The 18,777-nt window shown below is 35.0% G+C and overlaps 1 protein-coding gene across 1 annotated transcript in view; it reads left to right on the top strand.

Moving 5' to 3' along the window:
• Positions 1-18,777, top strand: part of GMCL1 (germ cell-less 1, spermatogenesis associated) — a 47,949-nt gene that overhangs the window by 16,204 nt on the left and 12,968 nt on the right. Inside the window, 4 exon segments of the mRNA XM_024756412.1 lie at positions 993-1,083; positions 3,882-4,019; positions 10,412-10,481; positions 15,318-15,393. Coding sequence (XP_024612180.1) covers positions 993-1,083; positions 3,882-4,019; positions 10,412-10,481; positions 15,318-15,393 — 375 coding nt within the window.

The following is an 18,777-nucleotide window of genomic DNA, read 5'->3' as shown; positions in this document are numbered from 1 at the left end:
GAGGGAGAGCCCCGCGCCCCCCAAAAAAAAAAAAAAAAAAAAAAATGTAGTTGAGTCTACACTCACAGTGTAGTTGAGTCTATACTAACGCGGTCGTGAAATCTGGGAATAGTCACCTTCTAGGTTATATCATTGGGATTGTTTGTCTTATGATAGAGATGAGACTCTATTACTATTTTTCCTCAGGGAAGTTTAGTAACTGTGTTAACCAGTCATTAAAGGAGGGTAGAGAGTCCATTTCTATCTCTGAGCCACTGGTAGTATTCATTCTTTCCCGTAATTATCGATGAATGCTTACTATGTGCCAGGAACTGCTCTAAGTATGTTACACATATTAATTCTTTTAATGTCCTGTGACATTGACATATTATCATGCTCATCTTACAAATGAAGAAATTGAGGCCCAGATTACATAATGATGTAATTTCCCTAGCTATTAAATGACAGGGCTAGGATTTAAAAAACAGTAATGCTCTTCATTACTCTGCATACTGTCTCAACAGCAATTAAGACAATAAGAAACTCCTTTTTCCCATATTTAATTTCTTTCTTTTATAAAATCACATAGTATGTAGTGAAACTGAATTAATTGGTGAGTAGAATAAATTAGTATATTTTATATATATATAGTATATTATATATAATATACATAATAGTGTGTGTATATTATATATATACACACACACACACACACATAGAACATTTACCTTTTTAATACTATAATTACAGTGTGTTTGAGACCATAAGTACTTTTCAGGGATTAGCTTATTCCTTATCATATACTCATCTAGTTTTTATCTTTGGACCATGATTAATGCCATGATGAATTTAAGAATTCTGAGCATATCATGTGATAGTTCTACTTCTTTCAATTGCTCGTAAAATGGAAATTAAATTTTTTAGATATTATGTTTTAAGGAAGCAGTTTGAAAATGTAAAATCATAAACTAAATGAAGTCTTGTAATTTTTTTAATTTATTTTTTTAACCTAGTGGATGTTCCTTCAACTTGTGCCTTCTTGGAATGGATCTTTAAAACAGCTTTTGACTGAAACAGATGTCTGGTTTTCTAACAGGAGAAAAGGTATGCCTGAAATTTTTATTGAGAACTTGTCTTTTTTGTTTTAAATTGAAATTTAATTAAAATCAGGCCCTGATAAACCTAGGGGATTTTAGAGCTGGAGAGGACCTTAGCAATGATCTAATTCAACTCCACATTTACACTGAGAAAATTGAGACTGGATAAAACAGATATAGAAAAAACAAAATTTTAATGGCCCTCAGATGCAAAGAAGTAGATAAAAATCATAATCCTTAGCTCACGATTTTCATAGTTTACTATCATTTTTGGTCCATGCATGGCCACCTTTTTCATTTTTTTAAATAATGTATTGAACCTCAGTGAACTAATCTTCAAGTACTAGAACATTAGTAACTTCAGTCTGCTCATGTGCTTCTTTCCTATTGTGTCCCTCTGACTTTGCTTTTAAAAAATGTTTAATGTTATGGCATTTTGCACATCTTAACATGAATGTGTTACATAGTGATGTGCTGGTAAGCTGCCTCTCTGAAAAAATAATCACTTATTTGTAGCATTTTTTAAAATTTTCCTGATACAAATTCTCCCAGCATGGCTAATTTCAGGCTACTAACGTGACACCGCTGAATGTGGAGTTGGGAAGAAATGCATACCATCAGCTCCTGTGAGCCAGCACAAGCCAGATCCAGCACACCACTGGACAATATATCATCCTGTTTTTTTGTTATTGAACTATTTCATATTGTGGTATTGATTTTCATTTCCTTGAAAACTAAGGAGATTGAACACCTGTTTGTGTGTTTATTGGCCATATGTTTCTTCTTCTGTGAAATGTCTCTTCAGGTTTTTTCCCTATTTTAATATTGTATTTGTCTTTTCTTACTGATTTGTCTGCATTCTTTATATATTCTTGATTCTTTGTCATAAGTGTGTGTTGCATTTATCTTTCAGTTTGTAGTTTTTTTTTTACTTTTCTGAAGGTGTCTTTTGATGAATAGAGGTTCTTATATTAAAATTTAGTGCTCTTTTTGCCTTGTTTAAATAAATTTTGGGAATTATTTTATGTAGTGAGATTTACTAGCTAATTATTTTTCCTTCAAGCTCATGAACCAAAAATGTGTAAATGACCATATCAATAAAATCTAACTTGATTTGCTTGAAGAACAAAATGCTAAACTTCTATCTTAAATTACACTTTAGAGCTACATTATGGCATTTAAAGAGGGATTTGAGAAATTATAAAGGAAAAAAGTAGAGGAGAAAATTTAACTTAAAAAACAGATAAAAGGTGAAAAAGATAAGGACCATGGAGAAGCTAAAAAGGCAAAGGGGGTCTTCCCTGGTGGTCTAGTGGGTAAGGCTCCATGCTCCCAGTGCAGGGGGGGGCCTGGGTTAGATCCCTGGTCGGGGAACTAGATCCCGCATGCATGCCACAGTGAAGATCCCACATGCCGCAACTAAGACCCAGCAAAGCCAGAATAAATAAATAAATATTTGTGGGGGTGGGGAGCAAAGGGACTCAATGGAAACAATAGATGTTAGGTAAATGTTGACATAAATTTATGCTCATTTGAGCCCCAGTTGGATTAACTGCAGCAGTCCATCAAGAGAGAAATTATTCTGTAGCCTAAGTGGCAGAAACTAGAATAAGAAGCTGTGGTCCCCTTCTGGTTTTCCCACTCCAGGCTCTCCATCCCAGCCTCAGTAGTGTAAAAGTATACATTTTAAGATAACTTTTCAGGGAAACATTTATTGCATAAGGCAAAATGTATGTCTGATGCCCTTGTTTTTCAGTGAGGACTTTATAAGTTGTTTATCAGTGAGGACTTTATAGGTTTATTTCATACAGTTTTTAAATTATGAAAGTGATGAATACTCAGGAAATAAGACCAAAAAAATCACTCATGGTCCCCTCACCCACTATATTTTAGTATATTTCTCTTAGGTTTTCTTAACTATTTGACTTTGCAGATATATATGGGTCAGGACCATCAGAACAATAGAAATTTAGAAATTTTTCTGCACAATTATATGTAGGGATTGCTTCTTTTATTTACTGTCCTTAATAGCAACAAGGCTGAGTACACTGCCATGGGTATACCTTGTAATAGAGAACAGGCTAGGGATTATGTACAAGTCTCTGCTTGATAGCAGTAACTCCAGATCTTTCCTTCCCACTCATGAAAGCATATTAGAATGCAACTGAGAGCATTTTTAGAAATAACCTTAAATTCTCCCTATAAGAAAAAATTGATAAACTTGAATTATTTTAACAATAAATACTACCCTTGTGTCGCATATCCATGGCTACAATGTCTTTGTATCTTATTTTGTATTTTAATAGAGAATTAATATATTAACTAGTGTTCATCACATGTAACTAAAGCATAAATTAGAAAGATCCCAAGAAATGTTCCATGTCCTGTGTATCTTGTGAAGACCCTTGAGTGAGGCATCTGGGCTCTAGAGTTCCACTGAAGTGGTGGGATTCTTGAAAGATACCTGAACCCTAACCACCATTCTCAAGCCTTCTTTTCCCACCTTGCTGCACTGTAAGCTCCAAATTCCAGAAAGGTGTCAATTGAATTCTCAGCCCAAGGGTCTAATTAGGACCAAAGTTAATTTCCTGGGGCGTTTTTCTAAATCTCCCCAAGTTTTTTGTCCACACACCCAAAGTTTATAAAATCCTTGAAAACTTTGAAACTAGCTTATTTGTATTCTAATAGACGTGTGTGTGTGTGTGTGTGTGTGTGTCCCTGCCCATAAAAACATGTAGGAATAAATAAATTGATTTGAAAAGAATGGCTATTTAATTTAATCTGTTTTTTTGTTTTCTTTTACAGATTTTGAAGGTATGACCTTCCTTGAAACTGAGCAGGGAAAACCATTTGTGTCAGTGTTCAGACATTTAAGGTTACAGTATATTATCAGTGATTTGGCCTCCGCGAGAATTATCGAACAAGACTCTCTAGTACCTTCAGGTAAGAACAAGATGAAATTATGATTTTAAGTAATATCTTTCTGATTATAATAGTAATATCATAGAAAAAAATAATGAGGAAAATAGAAATTATCCTTAATTCCAATAAGGTATACATTTTTATACCAAAGCAGAATCATACCATGTAGATAATTTTCTGTGTTCACATTATATATTGTGAGTATTTTCCCATATCATTAAATACTCTTCAGAACATTTAAATGGCTATATAGTATTCTATAATGTGTGTGTTCTTTAATTTGCTTAACCAGCACACTATTTTGGACTAGACTTTCAAAAGACTTTTGAAAAAAAGATAAATTAATTAGATAAAATAAAAAAGACTTTTGAAGTGCTATTTAGAGGTCAGCTGCTTTTTCTATTAATACTCCTTTAATTTGTTATTTTCTGGTTTTCTTCTTATCCTAATTAAGACTTTATGTCAAAGTAAATGTAATATCTTTGCCAATTAAAATTTTGAAACAATTACTGGTTTAGTTTTTTAAGTTAAGTATCTAGTGCTTGAGTAGGATTAAGTTTAGTACTATATTTGCATTTAAGAAACAGAAGATTGACTTGTAAATTTGTATAGATTTGTCTGAAAGTTGTAAGTTTTTTGACACCTCGGTTTTTAATATAGCTGTGTGTTTATAGATTTACATTGTTAACTGAAATCTGTAATTTATTTACAAAAGTATTGAATGGAAAACAAACCCAGAGTTAACATTTCTGGTAGTTTTAAAATAATGCATTTTTTATAAAATCACTCTAGGCAGGTTTATAGACAGTGGTTTTTTTGGTTAATTTTGTATAAATCATTTGTATTACGTTTGTGTGGGTCGTGGGTCTGGGGGTTTTTTGTTGTTTGTTTGTTTGTTTTTTAAGCCACACTTTCTCTTGAAGGTTATGTTCCCTTATAGCAGTTCTGTAATAGTTTTAGTTTGTGTTATACACCAGACCCTAGCAATGGTGTAATATTAGATGCCAAGGCCTATTACACACTCCCACTCTAATCATACTTGCTTTTAAGGCTCTCTAGAAATGAATTTTGAAAGAGGTTAAAAGATAAAGTCTGTTGTAAAGTAGTTTAATTTAGGTGTTTCTGTGACGCAAGTGGATAAGCTTTGTATTTTTGGAATGCAAATGGGTACAGGTATTTCTAGTCTGAAATATTTTATTTATTACAAAATTAAAAAGAATTTGTATCCTAAATTTCTGACCAGATTTCAGCCATTTTTTTTCCTGACCTAAATTTACAGTAAAGGGCATTAGTTTTTCCTTTTAGAATATAAACGGACAAATAGTTTTTCCTATATATCCAAATAAAAGTTATCATTTCAAAAGCAGAGTATAAATTAAAATTATATCCCATGCTGTTTGCGAGAGGGCAGAAAGTGGCCACATAGCTCACATTTTTAAGGTACATTGGTAAATGCTGTCAATAGCAATGTATCCTAGATTTGAAATAAATGAAAATAATTTCAATTACTTAGCTAAAATTGACTGCTCATTTTTCAGAAATAGTGCCAAACACGTGTTAACATTATTCAAAGTTATGCATTCAGTAATCTGGGGAATTTTAATGCATACATTTTGATCATCTTTAGGTCAGAATTAAATTCAAATAGAAATTAAAATAGAAAAAATTAAATTTAAATTAAAATTTTAATAGAAATATGTTTAATTCCAAATTAAATCAGGATTTTGTATAGAAGCATTGTATTTTAGGATTTAACTGTGTCAAGCACAGTTGAATTCCATTATATCATGGAATTAGACTTACCTTAGGTCAGCGAAAGTTAGGTTTGTCCTGTTTGTAAAAAATTAGGTTTGTCCTGTTTGTCCTTTTGTAAAAAAAAAAAAGTGGCCTCATGTTAGTCTTACTTTAACTTCTCTAGCATTTTATATCATGGTTTGTTAGTTTTTTTCTTGAAATTCTTACAGTACCACCTTAGTTTAGAAATACTGTACTCTCCTGATTCTTTTCCGGTCTCTTTGACCATTCCTTCTCTTTTTCTTTTGTAAGCTTCTCTTACTCTGCCCACCTCTTAACTTCCTGAGGGTGCCCTTAGCGCATCATTGATATTGCATTCTATATAGTGTCCCAGAGTGCTTTCCTTCATTCATATGACTCACTGAAAGATTCTAGTTCTGACCTCTCCTCTGAGTTTCATACTTGAATATCCAGCTGTTAACTAGCCATGTGTAAATTGCTTCAGTTCACCTATTCAAAACAGTACTTATGGGCCTGCCTGGTAACGTAGTGGTTAAGAAGCCGCCTGCCAATGCAGGAGACACGGGATCGAGCCCTGGTCCGGGAAAACCCTGCATGCCGCAGAGCAACTAAGCCTGTGCACCACAACTACTGAGCCTGAGCTCTAGAGCCCATGTGCCACAACTACTGAAGCCTGCGTGCCTAGAGCCCGTGCTTTGCAGCAAGAGAAGCCACCGCAATGAGAAGCCCACACACCGCAACGAAGAGTAGCCCCCGCTCGCTGCAACTAGAGAAAGCCTGCTCGCAGCAACAAAGACCCAACACAGCCAAAAATAAATAATAAATAAATAAGTAAATACATAAAGTATTTTTTTTAAAAAAAAGTACTTATGTCTTTCCCCTCCAGCTCTAGTCCCTGGTTTTTTCTTCCCATGTTCGCTTATCAGTCATCAACATTAAAAACCCACCCAGCGGGCTTCCCTGGTGGCGCAGTGGTTGAGAGTCTGCCTGCCGATGCAGGGGACACGGGTTCGTGTCCTGGTCTGGGAGGATCCCGCATGCCGCAGAGCGGCTGGGCCCGTGAGCCATGGCCGCTGAGCCTGCGCGTCCGGAGCCTGTGCTCCGCAACGGGAGAGGCCACAACAGTGAGAGGCCCGCATACCGGAAAAAAAAAAAAAAACCACCCAGCCTCACAAAAAATGGCAGAATCCTGCAAGTCATCCTGTCCTCCTCAAACTGTCTTCCTCAAACTGTCTTCCTCCACATCCATTCACTATGTCCTATAGATTTTTTCCCTAGATAATTCTCAAACTCACCTCCTTTTTTTGCCTGCTACCACTTCCTTGTTAAGACATCGTCATCTCTTGCTAGATTACTGTAGTACAGAATATATCTGTGTCCTGGTTGGACTGTATGTTTTTCATCTTTTTCTCTCAGGTACATAGTACAGTGCTTGACAGGTAGTAGGCACTCAGTTTGTGTGAACTAAAATCATTTTCTGAAACATACTAACTTACATATGGCCTAATACTGTATTTACTCTATCAGATAAGTTTACGTTCTAGCTCCTAACCTAAGAACCTTAAAGGGGAGGAGGAAAAGTAAACAAATATGTGTAGATTCTTCAGTGTCGCAGGTAATACGCCAGATTATACATTTAACACCTATCATGTAACGTAATCTTTGAAATTATCAAGGTAGTTCCCATTTTATAGATGAAGTATTACTATCCTGTCATACAGCTAGTGAGAAGCAGAGCTCAAATGCAACCCCAAGTCTTACCTGTTCTAAAGCCCATATTTCTTTTGGCTACATCTTATTTAGAAGAAGTCCGCTATGTTTAATCTCTTTAAGTTTGCATATCCAGTTGCAGAAACTTAAGCAAACTTAACTTTGAATTCAAACTTAACTTTGAATCACCATTCTTTTGAGTATGTTTAATTTTTTGGCTTTTGATAACGAAGTAATGCAATAGATTTATTCCCTTACTTTGCATTGTGGGCAAGAAAATAGGTATTCTTGTAACTTTTTATATCAGGAATTACTGTTGTGGGAATAATGGGGAAACTTAATGCTTAATATTTTCGTAAATTCAATAGAGATGATAATTGTTAAAGCAGTATGAATTTTATGAAAACAAGTTGCTTAAAATGAAAAGGTATATAAATTCATGTAATTAGTTTTATTGAGAAATACTGTACTCAGTAGAGTAAATTTGTCATCTTTTGGAACTAGATTTTTAGGTTATTATACATGAAGATCTCTGAGACGAACTTCTCCATAATTTTATACTAATATACCTATAGATGCTCTGTACAAAATATTCTTTTATCCAGATAGGAATTTTTTATTATGTAGACTGTCCTTCACCTTCATGATCTAATTCTGACTTAACGTGTTTCATGTAACATTCAACCTGTAGGCTGTTTTTTGCTATATGCTTTACTAGTTGTGAGTAGATTTTTGTATGTGTATATACCTGAATATACACTCTTTCTTTCATTTAAACAATAAAACTAGGCAAATTCAGGGCGTATCTTATCTTTCTGTTTGTGTTTTAAAGTTTTGTAAATCTAAGACATTTAGATTTTCAAATAGTATACTTTTGGAGACCCCCTCCGCCATATCCTTTGTATAAGACAAGAGAAATGATCTAAATAAATTCATTGTGACTTATCTCATTTATTCTATTAGAAAAGTACTGTGTTTACATTCAAAACTGCTGTCGATTAGATCTGCAGCTGCTGATTTATAGCACTGTCAAATGCCACTTTGATGTGCCCGTTTTGAGTTTTTGTTTTGTATTTTGGTCTGATAAAGTTTAAAAGTGCTTAAATTTGTTTTCACTGAGTGGAAGTTTCTTGAAGGCACTTCTTCAGAATCTTTCCACCGAACACTAACTCTGCCAAAAAGGATTCTGGGAAACTCTGCCTAGTGTATCTGCGTTTTGGGAGATACGTCTGCATATAATCATATTAAAAACTCTGTATAAGGCAAATTGTTTCACTTATTTTTATCCCATGTTTTTCAATCTCATTTTATCAGAGATTTCCCCCTTTGTATCAACTGTCAACATTGCATTTGAACTAGTGGTTCTAGTGACATATTTTGGGGCTGCTGCTACTGGATGAACTACCTGTGACCAAAAAGATATCTAGTTTGACTTTTTACTCTTTTAGATTAAGGCAAGAAAGGAGGGACAAAAATGTGTACCCACATTTTTAACTTGTTAAAAATGCTTTCAGGGAATTCCCTGGCAGTCCAATGGTTAGGATTCGGTGCTTTCACTACCGAGGCCTGGGTTCAATCTCTGGTCAGGAAACTAAGATCCCGCAAGCCAGGTGGCGCAGCCAAAAAAAAAAAATGCTTTTAGTTTTAAAGGAGTTTATTCAAAGTTGTTGAAAGTAAATTTTAAAACATTTTCATGGGATATAGCTTATATCATATTTGAGAATATGAATGTGTAACCCTTTCATTCCATTTTTATAAATGAATCATGAAAAGCCATATTCTATCTCTGGATCAGTGAGTTTCAAACTACAGGCATAACCTGTAGTGAGTTGAGAAATCATTTTAATGGGAAGGGATCAGCTTTTTTTTTTTTTCTAATAAAATACAGTAAAACAGAATTTTAAAATCCAAATACCTTGCAAATAAGATGAACAATATGTGTGTAGGTATACAGAGTCACATAAATTTTGCTGTTAGTCTTTACCTACTGAAAATGAATTGTTTGTGGCCTAGATATTCAGCAGTTATTCCTTATAATAGCAACAATATTATTTTAGGGAAAGAAGCACTCATAAGTGTATTTATAGAGAATTTTAAGGAAGGACACCAATAAATCAGTGCAAGTCATCTGGATACCTTTTATTAGGTTGAGAATTATGAAGTGAAAACCCAGATTTTAATTGCACTAGGGTTTTTCCCCTGCCTTTCGGTAGAGGTAGAGAAATCATTTAACTTAAAAATTAGAAAAACTACCCTTTTAGTTGGGAATAAATAAGAGCAAAAAATAAATATGGTGCTAAGCCAGTTCTGCTTATATTTTTAATAAATCCATGTTTTATGTAAAATAATTAAAATTTCAGCTTCCACAGTCTCATTTTGTGGAAAAATTATATGCTTATTATTAAAGGGAAGAATATCTATAATTATTATATTCCATTTGCAATAATTTAAATTATAATAGTTATCTAAATCGTGTCAAAATTATTTCTTGAGTTGCATAATTCATCTAATAATTTAGAGATGGTATATTTCTCATTAATTGTCTTTAGATAATTTAATTTAGGAACAATCCATTATTCAGTTTTCTATTAAAGCTTTTGTTAAAACTGAAAATACTACTTTTGGTATGTTTCTCACAAATGAAAAATAGTATCAGCTATGAAAAGGAAATTATTAAATACAAGAATATACTTTTAACTAAAGTTTTAAATGTATGTAATCTAAGTAGAGTCTGTCCTAAAGCAAAGGAAGATAACATTTACCACTTTAAAAATCATTAAGCTGTATCGTTATAGCATATTTATAAAATATAAATTACCAGCTTTACTTATTGCTGTTTTAAACTTGAATTTTAAAATGGTAAAAATTTTATCAACTTCTTAAAATTTTTAAATCCTTTATGTTTTTCCATATTTCTTATTATTCTTATATGTATTTTTACATTTTAGAATGGCTATCTTCTGTGTATAAACAGCAGTGGTTTGCTATGCTCCGGGCAGAACAAGACAGTGAGGTGGGGTAAGTATGGTACATCATAGCATTGTTCATTAAAAAAAAAAAATTTTTTTTTTTTTTTTACTGAAATATAGTTAATTTACAATATTGTGTTAGTTTCAGGTATACAGCTAAGAGATTCAGTTGTATAATATATATTTTTCAGATTATTTTCAATTATAGGTTACTATAAGATACTGAATATAGTTCCCTTTGCTATACAGTAAATCCTTGTTGCTTATCTATTTTATGTATAGTAGTTTGTATCTGTTAATCTCATACTCCTAATTTATCCCGCCACCCCTCCCTTTCCCCTTTGGTAACCATAAGTTTGTTTTGTCTGTGAGTTCTTCTGTTTTTTATATAGATTCATTTGTATTATTCTTTTAGATTCCACATATAAGTGATATCTTATAATTGTCCTTCTCTGTTTGACTTACTTCACTTAGTATGATATTCTCTAGGTCCATCCATGTTGCTGCAAATGGTAATATTTCATTCTTTTTTATGACTGAGTAATACATATTCCATTGTATATAAATATACCACATCTTCCCAAGTCAGTCATCTGTTGCTGGGCCCTTGGGCTGCTTCGATGTCTTGGCTCTTGTAAATAGTGCTGCTGTGAACATTGTGGTGCGTGTATCTTTTTGAATTAGAGTTTTCATCTTTTTAGGATATATGCCAAGGAGTGGAATTGCTAGGTATGGTAGCTCTAATTTTAGATTTTTAAGGAATCTCCACACTTTTCCATAGGAGCCGCAGCAATTTACATTCCCACCAACAGTGTAGGAGGGTTCCCTTTTCCCCACACACTCTCCAGATTTATTATTTGTAGACTTTCTCATGATACCCATTTTGACTGGTGTGAGGTGACATCTCATTGTAGTTTTGATTTGCATTTCTCTAATAATTATTGATGTTGAGCATCTTTCCATGTGCCTGTTGGCCATCTGTATGTCATCTTTGGAGAAATGTCTATTTAGGTCTTCTGCTCATTTTTTGATTGGGTGGTTTGTTTTTTTGAGTTGTATGAGCTGTTTGTATATTTTGGATATTAACCCCTTGTAGGTCACATCATTTGCAAATATTTTCTCCCATTCCCTAGGTTGTCTTTTCATTTTGTTTATGGTTTCCTTTGCTGTGCAAAAGCTTTTAAGTTTGATTAGGTCAGGTCCCATTTGTTCATTTTTGCTTATATTTCTTTTGCCTTGGGAGACTAATCTAAGAAAATATTGCTACAGTTTATATCTGAGAATGTTTTGCCGATGTTCTTTTCTAGGAGTTTTATGGTGTCATGTCTTATACTTAGGTATTTAAAGTATTTTGAAGTTTTTTTGTATATAGTGTGAGGGAATGTTCATATTGATTTACATGTAGCTGTCCAGCTTTCCCACCACCACTTGTTGAAGAGACTGTCTTTTCTCCATTGTATTAATATATTATTGCCTCCATTGTTGTCGATTAATTGACCACAGGTATATGGATTTTGCTATGAATTTTTAAATGTCTTCATTATGTTGAAAAACCAGTAACAGTATTAAAGTCAAGAGCTGTCAGAGAAAAAGATCATGTAATCAGCTTTTATTCTTATATTTCTATAACTATCAATATTATAAATATTTATCTTTTTGGTCAATTAGTATAACAGAATGTTTGTATTGTCACTTGCTATATTAGTAAAATTGAATAATTGATATACTTTGTTTCACTTAGTGTTATGATATTCTTTTAAGCTATTGAAATATTAATAATGCTTTCATAAAGCATGATCTTCATATATATGTATAGGTAAAGCCAATTTTCTTATTTGTGGCAGTATTGTCAAATTCTCACTAATGTAATAGGGGTTTTTTTGTTTTGTTTTTTTAAGTTCTTTTTTTAAAAATATTTATTTATTTATTTATTTGACTGCACCAGATCTTAGTTGCGGCACGTGGGATCTTTAGGTGCAGCACACGGGATCTTATAGTTGCAGCACGTGGGATCTTTTAGTTGCGGCATGCGGGCTCTAGTTCCCTGACCAGGGATGAACCCAGTCCCCCTGCATTGGGAGCGTGGAGTCTTAGACACTGGACCACCAGGGAAGTCCCCTGTAATAGTTTTTTTGAAGACTTGAGTGTAAGGTGAATTAACCCATCTGGTTACGCAGGTGCCTTCCATCAAAAGCATATGACCCCTCTAGAAAATATTTATGTACTGTCTTCATTTTAAGAGAAAGCATATTATCTGTTCTTTCAATGTGTAGTGCTTTGCAGTTCAGTGAAGTACTTCCACATTTATTGTTTGATCTTTATACTAGCTCCTCGGTATAGGCAGTGTGAAGAGACAGTCCACCTGTGAGTACATAAAAAAGTTTTACATTTAATTTTTTTCCTGCCCTGATCTCTTTTAATTTATTTTTATACACTAAAGAACTTACTAAAATAATAGCCTAGTTGTGTTCATAGCTAAACAGTGAGTGTGTGAAAGGGTTCTATAAACTTAAGATAATGATTGCAAGATTATTATCCAGGGTTCTTAGTTTCTACTTTACTTGTAACTTATATCCCATCTTTTCCCAAATATATTCATAGCATACTTTTCTTGCACAAATACAGTAAGATTGTTGAAATAGGAGACCCCTCCAAAAAATGAGAGTTAATTATTTACTGGAATTCAGATTTGAAGCATTTTGTAATGTATGAAATGTTTTATAAACCATCCTACCTACTTCTTTTGTATATTCAGTTTTTAAATGTTGGATGTTCTCTATCATTCAAGATTTTTCTCATCTGTATCCTTTTTGAGTTTAATATAGAGTCTCACCGAAGAGACTGAGTTAGAATAAGTGGCTTTCTTGCATTCTTATTATGTATATGACTGTATTGCCCCTAATGAAGCACTCTCTTCCACACATACTGAGTATCTGCTCGCTACTGTAGGGCTGCTAAAGTGAGAAAGACAGTGTACTCCGTTGACTCTAGGTTATAATCTAGTAAAGTCTCCCTCCAGGGTTCTCCTCTTCCAAACGCTTTTCCACATTGCCAACAGGATTAGCCTCCTAAGTAGAAATATAATTTCACTTCCCTGCTTAAATAAGACCAGGGACATTTGATGATAGTTAGGGATTATTGCTTTATGTGTGATATATATTTACAGATTAAAGGATATGATGTCTGGAGGGTCAGCCTCAATAATAATCAGTTGGGAGGGATGTGGGGAGAAATGGGTTGGGAGTAAAACTAAAACAGGATTATTGAACCTAGATGATGAGAAAATTTGGCTCATTGTACTATTTACTTTTTTTTTTTTAAGCAAAGCTTTTATTTATTTATTATTTTTAAAATTTATTTATTTTTGGTTGCGTTGGGTCTTCATTGCTGTGCATGGGCTTTCTCTAGTTGCGGCGAGTGGGGGCTGCTCTTCCTTGCGGTGCACAGGCTTCTCACTGCGGTAGCTTCTCTTGTTGCGGAGCACAAGCTTTAGGTGCGTGGGCTTCAGTAGTTGTGGCGCGTAGGCTCAGTGTTTGTGGCTCACGGGCTCTAGAGTGCAGGCTCAGTAGTTACGGTGCACGGGATTAGTTGCTCCACAGCATGTGGGATCTTCCTGGACCAGGGTTTGAACCTGTGTCCCCTGCATTGGCAGGTGGATTCTTAAACACTGTGCCACCAGGGAAGTCCCTATTTACTTTTATATGTTTGAAAGTTTTCGTAAGAAAAAATTTTTAAGTAACAGAACAAATACATGGGAACTCTCTCTTATCTACAGGAAAATTTGAAACTCCTGTGAACGTAGCCTGTGGGGGCCCTTCAACAGTCTGTCCCTAATGCCTTTCGCTTTATCTCCTCTCATGCTCATTTTAGGCTCCAGCTGCACTAAGTCCTTCATACATTTAGTACCCTTTCATGCTCCGGTCCTTTTTTGCTAGTCCTTCTAACCTGGAATGCCCTTCCTCTGCATAGAGTTCACCCCTGACGTCTACCCCAACAAACTCCCTCTCAGGCACAAATAATACTTCCTCTGTTATGATCCCCACTCTTAATCCCAGGCAATAAACCTGTGCCTTCTTCATGCTCTTAACATCAGTTCTCTCCACGTTATTATCTTCTTACTTATGTCTAGTTCCCTGCTAGACTGAGCTCTTGGATGTCAAGGATGTGTTTTATTAGTTTTATTTACATTTCATTATTTTTTATGTATTGTTTCAATATATTTATTAGATAATGATGATGAAGATGGCCCCGGTATCTAGGTACTTAATAAATGCTGTATATGAATGAATGTATTTTATCATTTGGAATTCTAAGCTGATAATAATGTCATTTTATTATTACATCTTGAAATAACAGTGTTTCTCTTAGTTGATTAAGGTTTTTAAAGTAAGAGGGCCAAGTAAAGATTAACTGATAAAATTCTACAGCTGTTTTCTATTAAATACTGAGTTTGTATAGTTGTACTACTTTAAAAAATGGCTTGTGTGCGAAACAATAATATCAAATGGTAGGTGATACCAAGTCACGTCTTAAATAATAGATTTTAATTTAATTTTACTTAGTAGTTAGACTTTTAAGTGTTTTATTTTCTCGGTAAGCAGAATTTCTCATAGATTATTTCCCCCTCTTCTCTGGTTTCACTGGGCCCTAGTAAAAGTATTCTAGAAGTCAAGGCAATAAATGAAACACTAAAGATTAAAATTTTTTTTTTATTTAGCAGAGGTAATGGGCTAGATTTAATCATTGCATTTTGATTTTTATCTATACTACAAAATTTTATTTTTAAATCTAGTAGAAAGTTTTTCTCTTGTTGTAACTCACAGTTATTTTTCAAATATTAGTTGCTTATTTTCCGTGAGATTTCATGTTTTATATATATTTCTAGGCCTCAAGAAATCAATAAAGAAGAGCTAGAGGGAAATAGCATGAGGTGTGGTAGAAAGCTTGCCAAAGATGGTGAAGTAAGTATGGGTTGTGACTCTTAATAGTCTTATACAAATTGTTGTACTATTAGTGCAAAATATACTTTCAAAAACAAGCATGATACATATTATACCTCAGAAGAGCTTTTTTGTGGATTAGTTTCTGTAGCATGATCTCCTGGGCAAGGAGTTACATACTCAGTGGTGATTGATTATTCAGCCTTCCCTGAGACTGTTGAACTTTCTGGGTCTAGATATGAGATATGAGAAGATCCCTCAGCAAACCAGAAATAAAGATAAATAAGACGTTAAATGGGAGCTGTTACATAGTCTTAAAAGTAATTCTTTCTATTTTACAGTTACCCTAGATCAAAGACATTCACACGCTTTGATTGCTACCCACATTAAAAATTATGTATTTCATTAACACCCAGTACAAATGCATATACGTGAAACAAAAGTATTACAAAACAGTGCTTACAGCTACTTTGTCCTATAGATGTATTTCTACTTAATTTTTTTTAAAAAGCTGATTGTGACTCATTAAATTGATTTTACAGCCACTAAAGAGACATGAACTACATTTTTTTTTTTTTAACATCTTTATTGGGGTATAATTGCTTTACAATGGTGTGTTAGTTTCTGCTTTATAACAAAGTGAATCAGCTATACGTATACATATGCTCCCATGTGTCTTCCCTCTTGCGTCTGAACTACATTTTTTTTAAAAACTCTACCCTAATTGTAATTTTCATCTTTGAAAACAGTTCAGCCTAATTTAGATAACCATTTGCTTATTTTTCTCCCAGATTTTCCCTAATTTTAACTTTAATTTTGAAAGTTTCATTATTTTATGTTTGCATTCATAATTTCAGAGTATGAAAGAGGAATAGCATCTTATTTATTCCTTAGTCCTCCTTATTGTCGCTTCCAGACCTTGTTCCACCCTCATCGTCATTGAATCACAGCTCCTTTGAAGTGCATACTTCTGCACCACTCACTACTCTGACTGTGGCCATCATTCGCTCGGCTTGCTGGCTTTCTTTCTCCCTACTCTTCTTATCAGTCTTGGTGATTTTAGCATCTGTTCCCTGACCTTCCTTCCCTCCGTGATCTTGTGCTCTACCCTACCTCAGGAACCAATGTCCTATAAGCATATCCTCAATTTTTGTATCACTAATTCATGTACCTCTTCAAAATCTCCATTTTAAGCATACCACTTGCAGACTCCACCTCGTGTTATCTTTCTAACACTCTCCCTCTAGTACCTGGACTCCCAACAACTTTTTAACCCCACTAGAATGTACAATACATTGTTCTTACTATCTTTCCCCCATTACCCTCTCACCACATCCCTACTTCTTTCTTTACTTGACTTATATTTTATGTTACATCTTAAAATTGGTCCCTGGCTGGGGTGGGATGAATTGGGAGATTGGGATTGACATATATACACTATTGACACTATATATAAAATAGATAACTAATGAGAACCTACTGTATAGCTCAGGGAACTTTACTGAATGCTCTGTGCTGACCTAAATGGGAGGGAAATCCAAAAAAGAGGGGATATATGTATACGTATAGCTGACTCACTTTGCTGTGCAGTAGAAACCAACACAACACTGTAAAGCAACTATACTCCAATAAAAATTAACTTTAAAAAGTTATTGACCAGGGCTTCCCTGATGGCACAGTGGTTAAGAATCCACCTACCAATGCAGGGGACATGGGTTCGAGCCCTGGTCCGGGAAGATCCCACACACCACAGTGCAACTAAGCCCGTGCACCACAACTACTGAGCCTGTGCTCTAGAGCCTGCGAACCACAACTACTGAGCCTGCACATGCCACAACTACTGAAGCCCGTGCACCTAGAGCCCGTGCTCCACAACAAGAGAAGCCACCGCAGTGAGAAGCCCGCGCACTGCAGCGAAGAGTAGTTCCTGCTTGCCACAACTAGAGAAAGCTGGTGCACAGCAACGAAGACCCATTGCAGCCATAAATAAATAAATACATACATAAATTTATTTTTAAAAAGTCATTGGGCAAAATTAAGGCTGGGAACTTTTGTAGGTAACAATTAATTAAAAACAATATACAAGGTGAAAAAAAAATTGGTCCCTGGCTTATACTCTTAACTTCCTTTTTCCCTTTTTCACTCAAGTCAAATTCACCAGGCTAAACCCCAGTTCTTGTTAAATCCCACCTTTCCATGCATTCCATGCCTGCTTCCATACAAATGAATGTGACTAAAGAAAAACACCATACAAACCCCAGCAGGTTTCACTTGAATGTTGTAACTGTAAACTTCAAGCAGGTTTTTAGTGCTAAATGGTGATCCTCCTACATTTCCCTAGTGAATTTATCCTCCTACTCCTGGAGTAACTCTCATACCTTCTCAAAAGGGCAATGCTACCACCCTTATTCTTTCCATTGGCCTTGCTTCTTTCTTTATTCAGAAAATAAAAGCAGTAGGAAGAGAATCTGTGCACCCTCCTACCAACAGTACTACCAGTCTCCTTGCATCTGCAGCCGTGTCCTGTGCTTTTCCTTTTACCAGAATGGATGAACTGTCTGCTTCTATCCTAGTCCACCTCCTCTTATAATGGACGCCATCCCTTCTCACTTGTTCAAAAAGTTTGCTCCTACAGTCATCACCTCACTCTCCTGCATCATCAGTTTTTCTCTTCTGTATCATTCTCATTTAGCATATTAACATGCTACAGCATCCCCCATCTTAAACCATTCCCTGACTCACATTCCCCTCTAGCTTCCACTCCATTTCTCTGCACCCTTTTTAAGCAAAATTCATTGAAGAAAGTTGCCTGTATCCACTCCAATTCATTTACTCCAGTAAAATCAAGTGAAACGCTGTGCCATTGTCACCAGTGGTTCCTACATTACCCAGTCGAGTAGTTTTTAGTCTTCCGAAATTTCTTGGCAGCATGACCCATCTGTTCACTCACTCCACAGAGATTTTCTCCATTTGACTTCCAGGACAGCATACTGTGCTGGTTTTCCCCCTGCTTCGTTGGCTGCTCCCTCTAAGTCTTTGCTAGATCCTTCTGTTTCTCAACAAATGTTGGTGTGACTGGAGGCTCAGTACTTGGACTTCTTCCATATCTGTGCTCTCTATGCTGACTCCTAAGTGATCTCTTATTAGTCCCATGACTTTACACCAATTCCTAACTCCTGTATCCAGCTACTCACTTGACATCTTTCTTAGAATTCTAATAGCCTCTCAAATATAATGGTTCCAGCTGAACTCTTTGATTTTCATTCCCAAACTCCTCCTTCCCAAGTATTCTCCAGCCCATAGATAACCCCTCTGTTCATCCACTGCATAAGCTCCACACTTCAGGTTCTTCTTTCTTTTGTTCCATATCTGTTGTCCATAAGAAGTTCCTTTGAATATATATCT

The sequence above is a fragment of the Neophocaena asiaeorientalis genome, unplaced genomic scaffold, assembly GCF_003031525.2.
Source record: "Neophocaena asiaeorientalis asiaeorientalis breed wild unplaced genomic scaffold, Neophocaena_asiaeorientalis_V1.1 scaffold303, whole genome shotgun sequence".
Taxonomy (NCBI): Eukaryota; Metazoa; Chordata; class Mammalia; order Artiodactyla; family Phocoenidae; genus Neophocaena; species Neophocaena asiaeorientalis.
The sequence above is the reverse complement of the archived record's forward strand: the minus strand, read 5'-3'. Positions and strand labels throughout refer to the sequence as shown.